The 20,837-nt window shown below is 37.4% G+C and overlaps 1 protein-coding gene across 8 annotated transcripts in view; it reads left to right on the top strand.

Annotated features, from left to right (window-relative positions):
- The window catches only part of EXOC6 (exocyst complex component 6), a 227,817-nt gene that overhangs the window by 43,774 nt on the left and 163,206 nt on the right, over positions 1-20,837 (top strand). For all 8 annotated transcript variants that reach the window (XR_001107871.2, XM_064374113.1, XM_012454790.2 and 5 more), the window contains 3 exons: positions 19,077-19,248; positions 20,554-20,601; positions 20,690-20,780. Coding sequence is in view for 7 of the 8 variants with exons in the window: in XM_064374113.1 (XP_064230183.1) it covers positions 19,077-19,248; positions 20,554-20,601; positions 20,690-20,780 (311 nt within the window). In the remaining variant the exon portion in view is untranslated. The remainder of the gene's footprint in view (positions 1-19,076; positions 19,249-20,553; positions 20,602-20,689; positions 20,781-20,837) is intronic.

Below are 20,837 nucleotides of genomic sequence, written 5' to 3'. Positions count from 1 at the left end.
ATCACTTAAAACCATTATAACCAAAAGTACTCCATATTTGGTGTGTGTATTTCTGAGTTTGTCCTGTGAGTATATCTGTATTTGTGTCTCTTCATCCCTTTCAATTTAATATTGACAATGCCTATTTTAATGTTGCAAGCTCTCTGTAAGTTAATTCTTTATGGTTGACTAATATTTTAAAGTACATATATCTTAGCTTATTTAATTATTTCCTTATGTTGCACATTTAGGTGTTTTTTTTTTGTTTTTTTTTTAGATGAAGTGTCACTCTGTTGCCCAAGCTGGAGTGCAGTGGCATGATTTCAGCTCACTGCAGCCTCCACCTCCCTGGTTCAAGTGATTCTCCTGCCTCAGCCTCCTGAATAGCTGGGACTACAGGCAACACCACCATGCCCGCTGATTTTTGTATTTTTAGTGGAGACTGGGTTTCACTACGTTGTCCAGGCTAGTCTTGAACTCCTGACCCTGTGGTCTGCCTGCCTCAGCCTCCCAAAGTGCTGGGATTCCAGGCATGAACCAGTACACTTAGCGGTGGTTCTTGTGTGAAATTTTATGAAAAATAATGTGAAATCTAAAATAATTTCTTAGTCAAAATCTTCATTCCTAGAGGTAAAAGTAATCATGTAAGTAATTGTAATAGCTAACATCTATTGAACTTACTTACTATGTGCCAGTGTTTTAAACACTTAAATACATTATTTAATCGTCACAAGAAGCAAATCAAGTACCATTGTTATACCCATTTGCAGCTGAGGAAATTGAGGTAGGGACAGATAGATTAGGTCATTTGGCCCTTGCACTCAGTAATTGGTAGAGCTTGATGTGGATGCAGGCCATTTGACTCCAGAACCTACACTCTTAATCTCTGTGCTTTGCCTTCTAATCCGGAGTATCAGATAGTGAAAGCTGCAATGTCAAAACGTTATTAAATTTTAACCTAAAAAAAAAAGAAAGGGTTTAAAGTGTAGTTCTGTGACCAGAACTACACTTAGGAAGGAGAGTCCTGTATTTCCAACCTGTGCTAGGGCAGAGGAGGCTCAGATCTTGAAATGAACTCACAGTAAAGTGATGTAGGTTCCTTCTTCCTCTGCAGTTCCCAGACAGGCCTCCAGTAGCTTTAGTAAGATCAATCTCCAGTTCATTTTCCTTAGGAGATAGGGGTTGCTTAGTATAAGAAACATCACTGACACTTTTACCCTATGCATACCTCTTCATTTCTCAATGATGGAAAAAAACCCAAACAGTACAATCCTTTCCTACCTTCCCTTTTCATTCATATCCTCATTCATTCATTCATTCATTCTGGAGGTTAAGAACTTAAACCAAGTTTGCTTTTAGAGCTCTCTTACTAGAAGGGATGGTTCCTTTTAGTTTGATAGAGCAAGCCTAATAGAATCTGCATAATGATTTTTTGTTTTTGTCATGCCTGAATGGGAAGGCAAGCAACTACCCTTTGTGACTTGTAAGGAAGTGTAAGTCTTGATGATGTTTTGGTATTTCCCACTTCATTGTGCAGGAGCTTAATTTCAAGAGAATTAATTACTACAGGCATTGCCATAGTAATCAGAAAGACACTGTGGAAATCAGCAATGAATGTCTTACTGACATTGAAAAGAAATAATTTCAGCAACTGAATAATGATTTTTGCAGTGAGCTCCTTTTACCTTTTTTTTTTTTTTCCTGTAATAGACTTCAGCATTCCTTATGAGTCTAATTCTTGGATGGTATTACCTGGCTCCGGCCTTTTAGAAGCGACATGGTGTTGAACAAATCTCTAAAGTTCTTTGAGCCTCATTTTCTTCATCTGTGAGGTAGATCTAAAACCAGTTGGGCAGATGCAGTGGCTCATACTTCTTTTTTTATTTATTTATTTATTTTTTTTATTTATTGCATTTTAGGTTTTGGGGTACATGTGAAAAACATGCAAGGTTGTTGCATAGGTGCATACGTGGCAGTGTGATTTGCTGCCTTCCTCCCCTTCACCCATATCTGGCATTTCTCCCCATGCTATCCCTCCCCAATTCCCCACCCCCCCACTGTCCCCCCCACTCCCCCACAACAGACCCCCATGTATAGTGCTCCCCTCCCTGTGTCCATATGTTCTCCTTGTTCAACACCCGCCTATGAGTGAGAACATGTGGTGTTTGATTTTGTTGATCAAGCTGGTCTTAAATTCCCAACCTCAGGTGATCTGCCCACCAGGGCCTCCCAAAGTGCTGGGATTAGAAGTATGAACACATGCACACGAATGTTCATACTTCTAATCCCAGCACTTTGGGAGGCCCTGGTGGGCAGATCACCTGAGGTTGGGAATTTAAGACCAGCTTGATCAACATGGAGAAACCCCATCTCTACTAAAAATAAAAACAGCCGGATGTGGTGGTGCATGCCTGTAATCTCAGCTACTCTGGAGGGTGAGGCAGGAGAATTTTTTGAACCCAAGAGGTGGAGGTTGCAGTGAGCCGAGATCACGCTACGGCACTTCAGTCTGTGCAACGAGAGAAACTCTGTCACACACACACACTTGTCTTTATTGCTTTGTGGATTGCAAAGCACTAGTATAGATGGAAAAATTATTTTTATTTTTTGTTTTGTTATTTATATTCTGCTTTTGAGTGGGAATTGCTCTTTTCAACTTCTTGTTTTCTTTCCAATTCTTCTGCAGAACTGAGAAATGACCAACAGAAGTGGACTGTGTGGTCAGGGTCAGTGATGGGAGTTGGATCAGCCTTATAGCACTAACCATGTTTTTGTTTTCCTCCATGCTACTTCTGAATATACTCATATGGCAAAATTCTTTGTCTTTTGAAAAACATTAAAATATATATATATGTATATTTTACATATTTAGTTTTAAAAAATATATTTTTGTCGTTATGAAAAGGAGATTCTTTAGGTAAAAGCAATACAAACCTCATGCTGCATAGGTAATGCAGATAGTTCTAGTTATCTGGTCAGTGGGCAAAAAGCAAGCACTTAAGGTCTTCAGCTCCAATCTTTTGTTCCATTTCCTAGTGCTGGAATTTCCTATTCATTTCTTCTTGTTGGATAATTAAACTGGATGATGGTAGAGATAGTAAACTGGGATTTATTCATCCTTGCCCTGCTCAGCCTTGGGAGTGGATGAATTCTAGCTGGTGGATTGACTGCTTTTGTCTGTTTGCCATGTTATGGTTTTGGTTTTTCTGAGCCTCTGCATCTGTAATTCAAGTTGCTATAGTACTGATGTTGAGATGACTGCTGATCTTGAGTCTCATCTACTAGATTTTCGTTACTCTCTTCATTGCAGTTCTTTCTAGGTTGTCTTTGGTGAGAAAGGTCCCTGTGGGCATCTCTTTTTGGTAATGATGCTGAGTGGCACATGAAGGTCCAAGAGAGAAAGAGAGCAAAAGAAGACAGCAGAAAAAGGGGCCTTAACCTTGATCCCAGGACTTTATAGGCTCGCCTGGTTCCCATGATTCTTCCCTTAGGGTAGACTTTCTGCAAGCCCAGTGCCCTCCTTACCCTTTGGAATTGAGCACATGCAGTGTGTTTACAGAGTGATACTCATGCCCATCTGAGGTTTACTTTCCTTTTTTGGTGGAGTGTGCTCCTGGAAGATCATACTTCACCATTTTTGTCTCTTATCACACATGCCCAGGAAGTTGCTTTTCCCTGGGGCAGCTGAATTGTCATTTTTAGAGAGACAGTGGGATAATCGCCAAACCATCGCCTGACATTTCTGGTGGGTGGCAGGGAGAACCCTCTCCTGCCCCGCTCATGCCTGTCTACCTGTAATAAGGACAAATGTGTTTTTTTTTTTGTGAGACGGAGTTTTGAACTGTTGTCCAGGCTGTAGTGCAGTGGTGTGATCTTGGCTGACAGATTTTTAAAATCTGGCTTTCAGTTTTAAAATTTTCTGCAATTTAGTAAAGCTCGTGCTTCCACCTCAGGGTATACTTTATACAATGTTGTCTTTTCCAGGACTGTCAAAAATTATCTTTTTAAATATTAACTTTGCTTAATTTTTTTCCCCATAAAATACTAATGTTATTACATAGTTTAGAAGTAGGTTAAAAGGCTCATAGAGGCTAGTTGTGGTGGTTCATGCCTGTAATCCCAGTACTTTGAAGGCTGAGACTGGAGGATCTCTTGAGATTAGCCTGGGCGACATAGGGAAACCCCGCCTCTACAGAATTTTAAGAAAATAAGCTGGGCATAGTGGTGCACAGCCGTGGTTATAGCTACTGGAGAGGCTGAGGTGAGAGGATCACTTGAGCCTGGGGTCGAACCTGCAGTGAGCTGTGATCACATCACTGCACTCAAGCCTGGGCAACAGAGTGAGACTCTTGTCTCTAAAAGAGAAAAAAAAAGCTTATAGATCTGTTAGAAATTTTAGGTTATTTTTCACTCAGTAATTTCAGTATTATCCTTATATATGATATCTAAGATGAATAAATCATAAAAAATTATCTTTTGTAGATTTTCTAATGCTGATGGAGAAAACAAGTGAAATATATTTTTGTTTGTATTTGATTGATATTCAGTTCCTTGTAGATCTTATCCATCAGTACTGATTTCCCATCAGTTTTCAATATATGTAACTTTTATATATTTATTGCAAGTTCAAACAGTGATTTTAAGATGTTCTTTAGTAAAATTATTGTATATGTGCTTTCAATATTTGAATGCCTGTTGTATGTCAGGCACTGTGTAACATATAAAAGTTTATCCTGTGCTGTGTTGTTCATACTTACCCATAGGAGCCTGGAATTGCCAGAGAATTTTTGTGCTGTTTATGATTCTTTTCTGCTATGTTTTTTAAACAGTTATATCAAAGTGGTAGGTAAAAGAGCAAAACCACTTCAAAAAATGGGGAAATCTTATTTTTATTTCATAGGACTTAGTTGTTGATTAGGTCAAGTATGAGATCCACATCATTTATGATGTAGTATTAAAGGAAAATACAGTCATCTCAGTTTCTGTGGGGGATTGCTTCTGGGAACCCGTGTGGATACCAAAATCCATGGATGTTGAAATCTCCTATATAAAATGCTGTAGTATTTGCATATAACCTATGCATATCCTCCCATGTACTTTGTCATCTCTAGATTACGTATAATACCTAATAACAATGTAAGTGCTATGTAAATAGTGGTTTACTGTATTGGATGGAGAATAATGGCAAGAACAAAAGTCTGTACATATTTAGTATAGACGCAACCACCAATTTTTTTTTTCCTCAAATATTTTTCATCTGCAGCTGGTTGAATCCAGGGATATGGAACCCACATCTACAGAGGACCGACTGGACTTGAATTTCTAGTGTTTACTTCTTGGTAAAGGGTGCCCTCTAGTGAGCCTTTTTTTTTTTTTTTTAATTAAGATTTGTAGTTTATATCCTCTCAGTACTTGTGAATTGAACATAGAAATAGAAGACATCTTCAGTTCTCAAGGAACTTAGAAGATAAAATATACACCAAGTAGTGGGAGAGTAAACTTGATGTACATATTAATAAAATATAGTGTAATATAGACCTTATGTAAAAAAACTGGGAAAATTCCTGGTAATGGGAAAGTTATCCAGTATAGCTATTCATGAAGTTAACATTAAGGAACTGTCTTGAGCTGAAATTTGAAGGAAGTTTAAGATTAGTATTGAAGCATATGGAGGGGAAAGAGCATCCAGCGGGTAGAAAAGAAGTTTAAGACAGCACGAAAAAGGATTAGTGCCAAAAGGGAAAAAATGGAGAAAAAAGGAATTATCCTGGGAAAGCTTTTAAATTTAATACTATTTTCAATATCTTATGCAAGTGTCCAGGTAATTTGTATTCTACTTGAAAACCATTATTTTTTTAAGGAAATCAGGAAGGACTTGGCTGGGCAGTTGTAGGTTGGGGTGTCTTATGTGATTGTAGTCAAATGGATATTGGTTGCTATTAGCAACCTGCTGGGGCTGAAGTAATCTGAAGGTGCAACTGGACTAGACAGCCAAGATAGCTTGCTCACATTGCTGGCAGTTGCTGTGGCTCTCATTTAGGAGTGCCTACATGTGGCCTCTCCAGCTTGTCATTTTTAGGATAGTCCGATTTCTTACATAGTGGATGGCTTTCTCCAGAGTAAATGTCTAAAGGAGGCAGGTAAATATTATGTGGCCTTTTCTAGTCTTTGAAATCACTTAGTGTCACTTCTGTCATATTCCGTTGGTGAAAGTAGTCACAAGCCTGCCCAGATTAAAGAGAGTATAGAGCCTTCCTCTTATTGTAAGATGTGTAGAGAATTTTTGGATCTATGTCATAACACTACTTCATTTACTTTCTTGCCTCCCTGAAGAATAGGTTCAGTGTAGATAAATGTTAATGATTTAAGAAATAATTATACTCTGTATTAAAGTTGCCTGTGTATACGCCTGTTTTCTGCACTTCATTTTCAGTTTCTGTTGCTTATGCTGTTATACAATACTTAATATTGTTAGAAGGAATTTTTCTTTTTCTTGACCTACCTATTATTTCCTTGGAGCTGTTGTATTTCTTATTTGCTTTAATTGTAGTTCCCATAATCCCCACTTGTCATGAGAGGGACCAGGTAGAGATAATTGAATCATGGGGGTGGTTTCTCCCATCCTGTTCTCCTGATAGTAAGTTCTCACAAGATCTGATGGTTTTATAAAGGGCTTCCCCCTTTGCTTGGCTCTCATGCTGCTTCTCCCTGCCGCCATTTGAAGAACATGTTGGCTTCTTCTTCTGCCATGATTGTAAGTTTCCTGAGGCCTCTCCAGCCATGTGGAACTGTGAGTACATTAGACCTCTCTTTCTTTATAAATTGCCCAGTCTCAGTATGTCTTTATTAGCAGCAGGAGGACAGACTAACACAATAAGGGAACGTTATGGGAAGGTTGTTACTCATGTTTACTGTATTTGATAAAATAGATGGAAAGTTGTTAGGAGTACTGGATATGATACAGTTACATTGATTTTTTTCTTAGTATTTCATATTGCTAACTAATTATAGAAGAAATATTTTTATTCCAAGATTGAGTGGATACTTTGAGCAAAACTTTTGTGCATTTAAGATAGGGAGGTGGTGGCCAGGCATGGTGGCTCATGCCTGTAATCTCAGCACTTTGGGAGGCTGAGATGCATGGGTCACCTGAGGTCAGGAGTTCGAGAGCAGCCTGACCAACATGGTGAAACCCCGTCTCTACTAAAAATACAAAAGTTAGCCAGGCATGATGACAGGCGCCTGTAATCCCAGTACTTGAGAGGCTGAGGCAGGAGAATTACTTGAACCTGGGAGGTGGAGGTTGTAGTGAGCCGAGATCATACCACTGCACTCCAGCCTGGGCGACAAGAGTGAGACTCCATCTCAAAAAAAACAAAGAAAGGGAGGTAGTGTCTTTGCTATTTGTTGTTTAAAAGAAAACAATTCCAAATCATGTGGCTTTATGCGAAAAGGAGCCAGGCGTGGTGGCTCACACCTGTAATTCCCAGAACTCTGGGAGGCTGAGGTGGGTGGATCACAAGATCAAGGGATCAAGACCATTCTGCCTAACATGGTGAAACACCATTTCTACTAAAAATACAAAAAATAGCTGGGCATGGTGGTGCGCCTGTAGTCAGAGGTTGCAGTGACCTGAGATCGCACCACTGTACTCCAGCCTGGTGACAGAGCAAAACTCTGTCTAAAAACAAATAAAAAAAGGCCAGGAGTGGTGGCTCATGTCTGTAATCCCAGTACTTTGGGAGGTCAAGGCGGACAGATCACGAGGTCGGGAGTTCAAAACTAGGCTGGCCAACACGGGGAGGCGAGACAGAGCGGGACTCCATCTAAAAAACAAAAAAGAAAAAGAAAAGAAAAAAGGGATCTTTCAAATGACAATTTATTTACTATCTTTAAATAATATTTTAGCCCATTGTTTCTCACATGGTTGTTACTGAAATTTTGGGTTTCTTAAATATATCTGGAGGCTACTGAAGAGGGTTACAGTGTTTCAAGTCTCACTTCTAACTATAACTTAAGGATTTCAAGTAGATTACAAATTGATATTGAAGAGGCTGCTCTACTGAAAGATTAGATCAAATTCTCAATTTATATAGCAAAGAATATAAAGATTTACTAGAAACAACATGCTCACTCAGGTAGGAACAAATAGAGTGCCTCAATGTAGTTTCTGCTACTTTCCAGGATCCATATGGGAGGCACAGGAAACTGCTGGTAACTTTTATTCGGGCAATGTAGGGCAATGTTCTCCATCTCAGAAGCTTACTATTTGCTATGTAACTGCCCTTTCATACTTGAGGCTTATGTATGTCCTATTCTGAAAGAACTAACAATTCATGTGCTTTGGTGTAAAGAAATGTTTTCAAATTTTGGCTTTAGAACAATTGCCAACTAATTTGTTGCAGGAGAATTTGATGAATTTACCACATTTACTGATATATCCAAATTCTATATTTTGAAATCATTTTGAGATTGACAGCAAGTGATATGTATTGGATAGGATGATTTTAATAGCTTTTGGTAATTTCTACTCCATTTTTTGTGTGTTTGCTTTTAAAACTGTCTTCATAGCAGCACTTTGAAGAATGTTTAGTTTGTCAAAAGTTGGCAATTAGAACATGGTTAATTGTCTTATAAATATTTTTAATAGTAACCAAACTAAGTTTATAGTTAGTAAGTTACTATAAACTTAGTTTAGTTACTATTAAATATTAAGTAACCCATTAAATATTTAATATTAAATAACCTAAGTAAGTTAGTAACCAAAATTTCAGTACTAGTCAATAAGATTAGTACCTAGAATCTGAAAAGAATTCACTATAAATATGAAATTGCTAAAGAAGTATCATATGTACTCTTATTAATATGAAATACCAAATTTTAATTATGAAAAATATAAAATTAAGATTGATATGCCAGAAATTAAGCTTGATATGTCATTTGAAGAATTGGTGAAATAATAGTAAAAATGCCTATACTGGAAGAATAAAGAATGCTTAGAAGAATGTGAAAGCGATTCTTTATTGATAGAAATACAAACTTAAGGCTAATGTATCATTTGAAGAACTGGTAGAAAATGTGGTTAGTGTTTGAAAAGGTGTAAAACAACATTAAAAAGCATCCAAAGGAAATCAGAAGTAACTGATAGTATTTTGTCAGGGATAAAAGGGTAAAGTTTTGTTTTCTTTTTTCCTTTTTTTCTTTTTCTTTTTTTTTCTCCCTTGAAACGGAGTCTTGCTCTGTCGCCCAGGCTGGAGTGCAGTGGTGTGATCTTGGCTTACTGTAGCCTCTACCTCCTGGATTTAAGCAATTCTCCTGCCTCAGCCTCCCGGGTTGCTGTGACTACAGGCACATGCCACCAGACCAGCTAATTTTTTTTGTATTTTTTGGGAGAAATGGGGTTTCACCATGTTGGCCAGGCTGGTCTTCAGACTCGACCTCAATTGATCCTCCCATCTTGGTCTCCCAAAGTGCTGGGATTACAGACTGGAGCAACTGTGCCTGGCCTAACATTTTGTTTTCTCATAAAGATTTGTAGAAAGCTTTGACACCCAAAGATACAAGCAGTGTCAATGCCCAAGGATTCCTGAACAATAGTTCTGCTTCTAGTTTTCCAGTATTTGTAAGTCCATTTTTTTTGCCAGTCTTTGTTTTTTCTTAAAAGCAGTTGATTGACATTTAGTAAAATACATGAGAAAGTCGGCCAGTGGTTAGCATTTTTATGGCAATCACTCTAGGTACTTTCTCACATTACACACTACACAGATGTAGCCCCTGACCATGCTTTTATGATTATGTAACCAGTATATCTATTATGTTAGTGAACAAAGCATTCTGGGACAGAGAAAAGCCATTTTTATTTTGTCTTGAAAAGAAACTATACTACTCTAGCCAATATAAGTAACTGCAGGACATTAGGAAAAAAAATTACCAAAAATAATGTAAGGATATTATGTCCTTTAAAAAAAAAAAAAAAAACTAATATGTTGCCAGTGATGAGTTTTTTTCCCCACAATAATACATTGTGAATGTTAGAATAATGCTGTGGACTATGATTACTAAGTCATTTATTTACAGAATATAGCATCTTTCAAAAAAAAAAAATTAAAGTGGCCTTAGTTTCTCAGTTAACACATTTGATTTGATGATAAAAGCATTAATTTCCAGTGAACCAACTTTTTTTTTGAGATGAAGTCTTACTCTGTCGCCCAGGCTGGAGTGCAGTGGTGGGATCTTGGCTCACCGCAACCTCCACCTTCTGAGTTCAAGCGATTCACTTGCCTCAGCCTCCCGAGTAGCTGCCACCATGCCTGGCTAATTTTTGTATTTTTAGTAGAGATGGGATTTTCCCATATTGGCCAAGCTGGTCTGAAATTCCTGACCTTGTGATCCGCCCACCTCGATCTCCCAAAGTGCTGGGATTACAGGCATGAGCCACCGTGCCCAGCTTTCCAGTGAACCAATTTTAATATTTTAATGTCTTAACTTTCTTTCTTTATTTTACTACCACTAGGTGGAGCCCTCAACACACAATTCAAGAAGGTATCTTTGCAAGATACAAGTAGTTTAAATTCCTTAAAGCCAATTTATGATCGGTTACAGCGAATTAACTCATATTTAAACTTTGAAAACTTTGGTTTGCAAGAGTTGATATAGTAAAGATAGAGAATGTGTTTGGTACTTACAAATTTTTAGCTATGCCTTTGAGACACACAATATTTTTATGCATTCCTAGTTGCTGAAGTTAAATTATGTGAGTAAAATCTTTAGTGTGGCATAAGCCATCTTTGTTCTCTGTTCACATGAAGGTTAAAGTCATCTCTTATTTTAAAAATGATTTTGCATCTGTACTTTTATCTGAGTCGCATTAAGTTTTGCCAGAAGTAGACATTTTATTGTGTTAAGGTTTTGGGAGGGATGACTGAACTAACCCTCCCCCTCTTTCTCTCTCTTTTTGCTTTTTAAATTTATTTATTTATTTATTTATTTTACCTTTGCCCTGAACTCTCTTACATTGATGTGTCATTATCTACATATAGAGCACTAAGGTATACTCTTAGTAGATGTGGGATAATGGAAATTTTAAATGTTCACTCTTGCTGGTTCTAGCATATAAATATGTGTGTGTATCTGTTTATGGGAACTTAATTATTAGACTTACCAATAGAAATTGTAAAATTTTGGGAGACAGTTTGATGAAAAGTTATTTGCATTAAAATTGTTTATTGCTTTAAAATTTAGAATGGCAGTAAATCTAACACATTCGTATATGAATTAGGTAGATGTAACTATAAACCAACCTAGGTTCAAAGAGTGATTACTGCTAAACAGCATTTTCTTTCTGTTCCTACAAATCAGAATTTCAAAGAATAATGATTATCATTTAAATAAAAAAAGGAAAATAGCTTTTTTAGAGTCTCTTCAACTGAGGTCAAGTACAGGGCCCTCAGTTTTCACTACTTCTTTTTGCTCCTCCTTATTTTGTTGCATTTGTAATTTAATACTGCTTAACTATTAGCTATGCTTCAGTTATCACCCCCCTTTTCTGTCCATTGGTTGATTTCACCTGATGGGTGCAACAGTGCACATCAGGGATTCCCTATTGAGTCATTCTCAATTGTTGATCTTCAAAGGTGATCTGGTTGGTTGCTATGTTGGTAACTTCCCCTCTGCCTTCCATGCTGCTTATCACCATTTCTGACTGGAGAGTCTGTGTAACATAATAGTTGAGAGCACCGGCTTTGGAGTCAGGCAGACCTGGGGTTAAATCTTGACTCTGTTACTATATGACTTCAGACTCAATGTCTTAATCTTCCCAAACTACATTTGTAAACTGTAATGCTAACAGAATCCATGTTGTAGAGCTGTAATGATTACCATCATTAAGCCAGAAGTATGTCTGGAATAGCAAATGATTATCTAGGGTTAGGAGAGAGTTGGGACAGCCTGAGACTTATTAATGGATAGATCAAGACCTACTCTTCTCATTCACAGTACTGATTCATTAATATTATTTTTATCTTTTTAAATTGGAACTTATGGTTCTATTTTTAACAGCAGATATTTAATGAGATAATGCATGTAAAGCACTTAATACATAATAAGTACTTGGTTGGTTATTATTTTTATCATTACCATCATTAAGCCAGAAGCAGCAGACATGACTCCTCTTTGGCCAGTTAAGTCACTGTGGGGAATTGTTGACCTGAAGAGCACATCTTCTCTTCATTTTCTTCTCTCTTCACCATCTTTCCAAATTATCAGGCTGTCCTAACTCTCTCCAGACCCTTAATAACCATCTAGGGTTAGCCCTAAATGGTTATCAAGAGAAAAGATCCATAATTTCTGCTATGCATACTGTGTCAAGAGATTCTTGGGATAAGAGTAGTTTTTGCTTTTTTCCTCATTCCACTGTTCTGTTACATATCCGCCTTTTCTCCTTTCCAGCCTCTCTCCATTCAGTCAGCTATTTATTATTGGCCTTATTAGCACATTTCTGGACTAATTATTTTTAATAGTACTTTTTATCAACTTAAGTAGACGATTAAATCAACTACATGTAGTGATTAATTCCTTTTTTATTTTTGAGATGAACTTTTGTTCTTGTCGCCAGGCTGGAGTGTGGTGGTGTGATCTTGGCTCACTGCAACCTCCGCCTCCCGGGTTGAAGCGATTCTCCCCTGGTTTCGCCTTCTGAGTAGCTTGGATTACAGGCACTGGCCACCACACCCAGTTAATTTTTGTAGTTTTGGTAGAGATGGAGTTTCATCATGTTGGCCAGGCTGGTCTGGAACTGCTGACTTCAGGTGATCCACCCGCCTTGGCTTCCCAAAGTGCTGGGATTACAGGCATGAACTACCATGCCCGGCTGATTAATTCTATTTTGAGTGCTTGCTTGCTGGCTTTTAGATTGTGCTGCATTTATTAAAATGACATAGATCTAGGAACTTTCTAGGCTTTTTTTAGGGCCAGCATTCTATCATTTGATGAATTTTTGATTCTGGCACTTGCTTGATCCTTCAGTACAGTCTTTAAATGCAATTTATTCTTGTAGTTTGGAATCTTTATTCACCTTGATGACTTTATTTCTGTGTACCATGCTCATTGATATGGATTGTGGGTGACGATTGGTGGTGTCAGCTGGCAGTATAGCTTGTCTACGTGTCTGGAATAGCAAATGGTTATGTAGGGTTAGGAGAGAATTAGGACACCCTGAGACTTTGTAATAGATCAGGACCTACGCTTCTCATTCACAGTACCAATTCCTTAATATTATTTTTATTTCTTTCATTGGAACTTATGGTTTTATTTTTAACAGCAGAAGTCATGGCATGTAAATAGTTTACCCCTCTCAGGCTTTGGTTTAGGAGGGTGGGTATTGCATATATTCTAATATTGTTTTTCTCCATTATAACATCCACAGAAAAAGAGGAGTTCACCTGTGATGCTATAATAGATGCACTGGCAGTATCCTGAATTACTCTATAAAGCAGGGGGAGTTTTGTATTTAAAACTCTGAAGAATATATTAGAAAAACATACCAAAGGATTTACTTTGAGAACTTTCTAAACTGAAATAGACTTCTGGGAAAGAACTGTTGTTCTCTTCTCCCTGTTTATATATATACACATACATATATATATATATATATTTTAAAGGGATAACAATATCTCCTTTATACTCACAAGGTAGTCAAATCCTCCCCTGAAGGAACTCTGTATTTGGGTAGTCCTGAAATACCTCTTGCTAGGTTTTTGCTCCAATGTGATAGTTGTAACAGAAACAATTCTTCTCGTATATTATGTTTACTCTTTGGTATTTTAAGAGCCAGATAAATGTTCAACTTTTATTAAAATATGTTAAAAAACAGAGAAATCTGTATGTATATTACTTAAATATACTACTTTTTCATAATTATGAAATAAGAATTTGTTTGTAGCACACCAAGATCAGTTAGATAAACTTCTTGCACAAGAATTTTCCTTAGAAATAAAGTTATTTATTTAATAGTCCTTGTTATATATGTTAATTGTGGGAAAACTACGAAGTAGGAATTTTAGTACTGCCTCAGTTACTCATCAGCTAGGCCACGTTGAGCAAGTCATTTATCATTTCTATACTCATTTGTGAAAAAGAGGCAGTGATATTTTATCTGATTGTATAAGAAATAAATGAAATATTGAATTAAAAAGTGGAAAAGGACATGTAAAAATGTTAGGTGTTAATGGTAGTTAGATCCTTTGCTGTGATAATTGAGTGTTGGCCATATTTATTTGATATTTGTATCTGATACTCAGTTGTTCAGCCACTGGTTCACTTGTTTAACAAGGATTTGGTTGTCTCTTATGTCTATACTATACTAGTCGTTAGTATATGTTGAGCACTTACCTTGTGTCAGTTATCGTTTAAGAATTTTTCATGTTTACTAATTGAATCCTCTTAACATTCTAGTGTAGATACTGTTATTTTAAAGATATTTTTCTTGAGAGCAATTTTAGGTTTCCAGCAAGATTAGGAGGAAGTATAGAGATTTCCCATATATTCCCAATGCTACTCATGGAAAGCTTCCCCAGTATCAGTGTCTGTCACCACAGTAGTACATTTTAAAAAATTGATGAACCTACATTGACACATCATTATCATTCAAGGTCTAGTCTAGATTCATTACTTTGCATGTGGATCTCCAGTTGTTTTAGCACTATTTGTTGAAGACTATCTTTTCTCTATTGTATTATCTTTGCTTCTTTGTCAAAATTTAGTTGACTGTGTTTATGTGGTCCATTTCTGGGCTGTCTATCCTGTTCCATTAATCTGTCTATTGTTTTGCCAATACCATGCAATCTTGATGACTGTAACTTTGTAGTAAATCTTGGGTCATGTTGTCAGTGTTCCAGTTCTGTTCTTTTTCTTTCTCAGAGTTGGGGTTGCACTCTGTCACCAGGTTGGAGTGCAGTGGCATGATCATGGCTCATTGCAGTCTCAAACTCCTGGGCTCAAGCAATTTTCCCACCTCAGGCTCCTGAGTAGCTGGGACTACAGGCGTGTGCCACCATGGCTGGCTGAATTTTGTTCTTTTTCAATATTGTGTTAGCTATTTTGGGTCTTTTGCCTTTCTATATAAACCCAAGGATCAGTTTATCAGTGTCTGCAAAATTATTTGCTGGGATTTTGATTGGGATTGCCTTGAATCTACAAATAAAGTTGGGAAGAACTAACATCTTAATGATACTGACTTCCTCTTCATAAACATGGAATAGTTCTTCATTTATTTAGTTCCCTGATTTTTTTTTTAATAGAGTTTTGTAGTTTTCCTTGTATAGATCTTGTGCTTTTATTTTTTGAGATGGAGTCTTACTCTGTCGCCCAGGCTGGAGTACAGTGGCATGATCTCAGTTCACTGCAGCCTCTGCCTCCTGGGTTGAAGATATTCTTCTGCCTCTACCTCCTGAGTAGCTGGGATTACAGGCGCCTGCCACCTCACCTGGCTAATTTTTGTATTTTAGTAGAGACGGGGTTTCACCAGTTTGGCCAGGCTGGTCTTGAACCCCTAACTTCAAGCAGCCCACCTGCCTCAGCATCCCGAAGTGCTGGGATTACAGGTGTGAGCCACCATGCCTGGCCTGATCTTGTGCATTTTTTAGATTTATATCTAAGTATTGCATTTTGGAGGATGCTAATGTAAATGGTGCTGTGTGTTTAACTTCAAATTCCTCTTGTTCATTGCTGTATGTGCTATTTTTATCCCTATTTTATGGTTGTGAAAACTGATACTTACAGAAGTCAGGTGGCTTACCTGAGGTTGAACTACTAGTAAGTGCATTTTCTAATTCCATCCATTCATCTATTAATTCATCCATTTATTAATCAATTATTTATTGAGCTTCTGCTATATGATAGACACTATTCTAGGACTGGAGATACAACAAGGAACAAAACAGACACAAACTCTGTGTCCTTATGCAACTAAATAGGGGAAGGCAGAAAATACTTAAAAGTGTGAAACAGAGTATATTCTACAGTGGAGAGAATGATATAGTGATAAACTCCTTTATTTTAGAAGATTAAAAAATAAAGCCGGGCGTGGTGGTTTATGCCTGTAATCCCAGCACTTTGGGATCACAAGGTCAGGAGTTCAAGACTAGCCTGGCCAATATGGTGAAACCCCTGTCTCTACTAAAAATACAAAAATTAGCTGGATGTGGTGGTGGATGCCTGTAATCCTAGCTACTCAGGAGGCTGAGGCAGCGAATCATTTGAACCTGGGAGGAGGAGATTGCAGTGATCTGAGATTGTACCACTGCACTCCAGCCTGGGCAACAGAGCAAGACTCTGTCTCAAATAAAATAAAAATAAAAATAAAGTAAAGCAGGGAAGGGGATAGTGTGTGTGTGCATGTGTATATCTGTCTGTCTGCCTACCTATCTAATCTGTCCAGATGGTATAGACGGGAATATGCCTGTGTGTTAACGAAGCCATGAGGAGGCCAGTGTTGCTGGCATGGAAGGAGTAAAGTGGAGGGTAAGTAATAGGAAGTGAGGTCAGTAAGGTAACAAGAGGCAAAATTATGTAGGGTCTTATGGGCTGTTGTAAAAGAAATTGGGTTTTGAGCAGAAGAGAGACATGAGATCTGCCTTAGGTTTTAATGGGATCAATACCATTAGCCTGGCCACTGTGTTGAGAACAGACTGAAAGGGAACAAGAATGGAATCAGGGAGACCAGTTAGGAAGCAATTGACAGTAATCTAGGCAGGACATGCTGTTGGCTTAGTCCAGGGTGATACCAGTGGGGAGGTAGTGAGCTGTAGTTAGGTTTGCTGGAGAAGGAGAATAGCCAGGGATAAGTCCAACGTTTTTTGCCTGAGCAACTAGAAAAGTGGAGTTTACCGAGATGAGGAAGACTATGGGAAGGGAAGGTTTTGTGGAAGGAAATCAAGAATTCATTTTTGGACATATTTGAGATGATTATCAGACATCTAATTGGAGAGAAATATGAGTTTGAGGGGAGGTCAGGTCAGAGAAAAATTTGGCAGGTGTCAGTGTGTTTATGGAATTTAAAGCTACAGGTCAAGATGACATGGAGAGAGAGAGAGAAAAGAGAGTATGTCCAAGATCAGAGCCTAGTGCTAACTCAGCTCTTACAGAACCTAAATTCTTTTTTAAAAATTAAAAAAAAAATTTAGAACTTATATATGACCTACATTAGAAGGTAGGCATAGATGCCAAGAGCCTAAATTATTTTTTCCTTTTTTTAGATGAAGTCTCACTCTGTTGCCCAGGCTGGAGTGCAGTGACATGATCTCTGCTCACTGCAACTTCTGCCTCCTGATTCAAGTGATTCTCCTGCCTCAGCCTCTCAAGTAGCTGGGATTGCAGATGCATACCACCAGGCCCGGCTAACTTTTGTATTTTTAGTAGAGACAGGGTTTCACCATGTTAGCCAGGCTGGTCTCAAACTCCTGACCTCAAGTTATCCACCCGCATCAGTTCACAAAATGCTGGGATTACAGGCGTGAGCCACCACACCTGGCAACCAAAAGCATAAATTCTTAATAATTGGCATCCTATATTGTTATCTCTTGTATTAGTGAGAGTACTCATTAAAAACATAAGACAGAGGCTGCCCTCCAGAAGTTTATGGTCTATTAGGGGAAACAAAATATATTTTAAACACAAAACTTGTAAATTACAATACAAAGTAATATATGATTACATGTCAGAATAATAGTAAGGGGTTGTAAGTTTACCTGTCCTGCAGATGAAAAGATTACTTGGCATGGGAATGATTGGCAAAGGCCTGTTGGAAGAAATGACACTTGAAATGAACCTCAAACAATGGGCAACAGATGAGGGGGTGAGGTTTTTAAAGTTCCCAAGACCACTCTCAAAATTAAAAAATTTGCTAGAAGGACACAAAATTCCACAAAGCTTTTATCCTCATAGTTGCTGTTCATTACAGCAAAACAATAACAACAAAAACATTTAAAAAAAACTACACAGATTAAAATCAACAACAGAAAAGGCACATAGGATGGGGAGTAGGAGAGTTCCGTGAGTGAGCGTTCATTTGTCTTTTCTCGGTGGAATTGTGGGGATGGCACTTACTATTCCCAGCAGTGATGTGTGGTAACACTCATGGAGTATCATCAGTCAGGGAAGCTCATCTAAGCCTTGGTATCTAGGATTTTTATTGGGGTTTGGTCACATAGCCGTAATTGACTACCCACGTAGACTTGGCTGACTGCCCACATTCCTGACCTCCTATCCCTCCACAGCTAAAACTATGTGGCCTCAGGCCTCACCATCAGTCACACTGTTAGCATCTGCTATTTGGCAATCAAAGGCTCTTAAGTAAATGAAGAAGACACTTATCAGGCAGGGCATGCCAAAGGCTTTCCTCCCAGGAATCAGGGGCAAGGCTGGTCCTTTATTGCATGTTAAATAGAGGGGTGCCCTCTCTGTGGAGACAGCATGAGTTCAGAGACAGTTGGAATGAATATGGCACGTTGAGAGAACATTGTGGTGACTGCCATATGGTCTCCTACCTGAGAATATGAACTCTGGAGCCAGACTGTCAGGAGTCATATCCCAACTATCGCTTGCTGGTTGTGGAATTTATGGCGGTTCAGTAATCTGTAACTCTTCTGTAAAGCAAGGGCAATAACAATACCTACTTTATAGGCTTGTTGGGAGGATTAAAGAGTTAATATGTAAAGCATTTAGAACATGAGCATTTACTTTACATAGTAAATGCTATAAAAATCATGAGTTTATTCATTCATTCATTAATCATTCATTCACTCAATGATTCTTTTTTTTGAATGTCAATATGTTAAAGACTCGTATTAGGCCCGCATCTCCTGAGTCTCATACCTTTATTTCCAGATACCTAGTGCTATGTCTAGAGGGCTTGTGTGGCTCTTTTAATATCATCATGTTAAAAAAGAAATTAAAAACTTTCATGCAAATTATTTCTACTAAAGGTAGTATTATTACCAGCTTATTTGTTCAGGGATTTAATTTTGATGTCAGCTCTTGCGAAGATCAGGCTTACTAAAGAAAACATTTTGGTTAATTTTAGCTTTCTTATATACATTTAGGTCTGTGTATGATGACCAACCAAATGCGCACAAGAAGTTTATGGAAAAGTTAGATGCTTGTATCCGTAATCATGACAAGGAAATTGAAAAGATGTGTAATTTTCATCATCAGGGTTTTGTAGATGCTATTACAGAACTCCTTAAAGTAAGGACTGATGCAGAAAAACTGAAGGTAAGAAATATGTTAAAATTATTTACCTTTGTTCTCATTAAATTACTCAAGTATTCATTTATAGTTCTTATGTACAAGTCATTCTTTTTTTTCTTTTTTGTATGTACAAGTCATTATTAAGTGTGTTACTTTCAAGAAGTGAATTAGTATATGTATTTGGGAATGCTCTTTATGCTCTATTAACACAGTTGTCATGCTAATGACAGGAGTAATCTCTTTTTCTGAAGCAAATAATGCACTGACTTAACAGGATTTCTTTCCATGCAGGGAAAGGAACTCAAAACATGCATACAATGAAAGGCCCTATTTTCAGTTTTAGAATTTCTAAAATGACAATTAGTACAATATTGATAAAAAGTTATCCTCTAAAAATCCTCTAAAAACTTGCTATAAGTAATTATGTTCTCAGCATTATTTAATAATGTTAAAACTTTTTGAAAAGTTTAACGGCAGTGCGTATTTTTCTTAAAGAAAGTTGGTCTATACTTTCTGCCATACAGCTAAAATATTATTTATTAAAAGAGACCTGGATTTGTTCAGTCAGGATAAAAAATACTTAATTGTAAGAATTGTCCTATTTATCTTTCTTTACGTTTAGAGCACTTAGCAGACAAAATGACCCTGGTTCACCAAAGGTTATGATTAGAAAACCATTGTATAAAGGATATTCAGATAACAAGAGACTAACTACAGCATCAATGAGGTCACTGAGCATCTTTGTTCGGAAATTAATGAGATTTTTAATAAACCAGAATGTGCTTCCTTACTATGATGACCTAATGAGTCACTTAATATGTGGGAAAATTTGAGGTTGAGCTGTGCCTGCACCTGCAGCATTAAAATGTTGCTGTGGATTGAAATTTCTGTGTTTGATGTTAATCAACCACCCAGTGTTTGCATTCAGCAAAGTATGAATGTTTAATTACCATAAAATGCAATCACCATTTTCTACAGACAATGAATGGCACATAGACCTCATTGAAGTTATCAAAAGGGGACTAGTGGTCAATTGGGTCAATGATTTGAATTGTTTGACAGACTTAGAGAAGCAAGTAAAGTTCAAAAATCCTGAGTAAATTTGAGAAGTTTGCCACAGAATCTGTTAAAAAGAACTGTCATAAGTAATTGAAGTTAACAAAAGCCCTTTTCAATCAAAAGTTCAAGTTCAAGCTGTAGAGTTAATTTGAATTTGCATTTCTTTGTTCTAAGTTTCTCATGAAGCATGATCTGATTACAAGGGTGAGCAGTTACATCAGGGCAGTTTTATGCATATTTGTCTAACTAAGGTGAAATTAAATTTTTAAGGTGCAAGTTACTGATACCAACCGAAGGTTTCAAGATGCTGGAAAAGAGGTGAGAAAATGATACTTTTCTATGTATTCAGTATGTGGTTGTTCTTTCACTGTTTGTTTAAAAACATGAACATTCCTTCTTTTCTAAGGTGATAGTCTACACGGAAGATATTATTCGATGTAGAATTCAGCAGAGAAATATTACAACTGTAGTAGAAAAATTGCAGTTATGCCTTCCAGGTGAGTTAAACTTGTCTATAATATAATTTTTGGCTTGGTAAAATTGTAATTTAATAA

The sequence above is a fragment of the Aotus nancymaae genome, unplaced genomic scaffold (assembly GCF_030222135.1).
Source record: "Aotus nancymaae isolate 86718 unplaced genomic scaffold, 86718_ANA_hifiasm-v0.15.2.pri h1tg000010l, whole genome shotgun sequence".
Classification (NCBI taxonomy): Eukaryota; Metazoa; Chordata; class Mammalia; order Primates; family Aotidae; genus Aotus; species Aotus nancymaae.
This window is presented reverse-complemented; position numbering and strand designations above follow the sequence as displayed.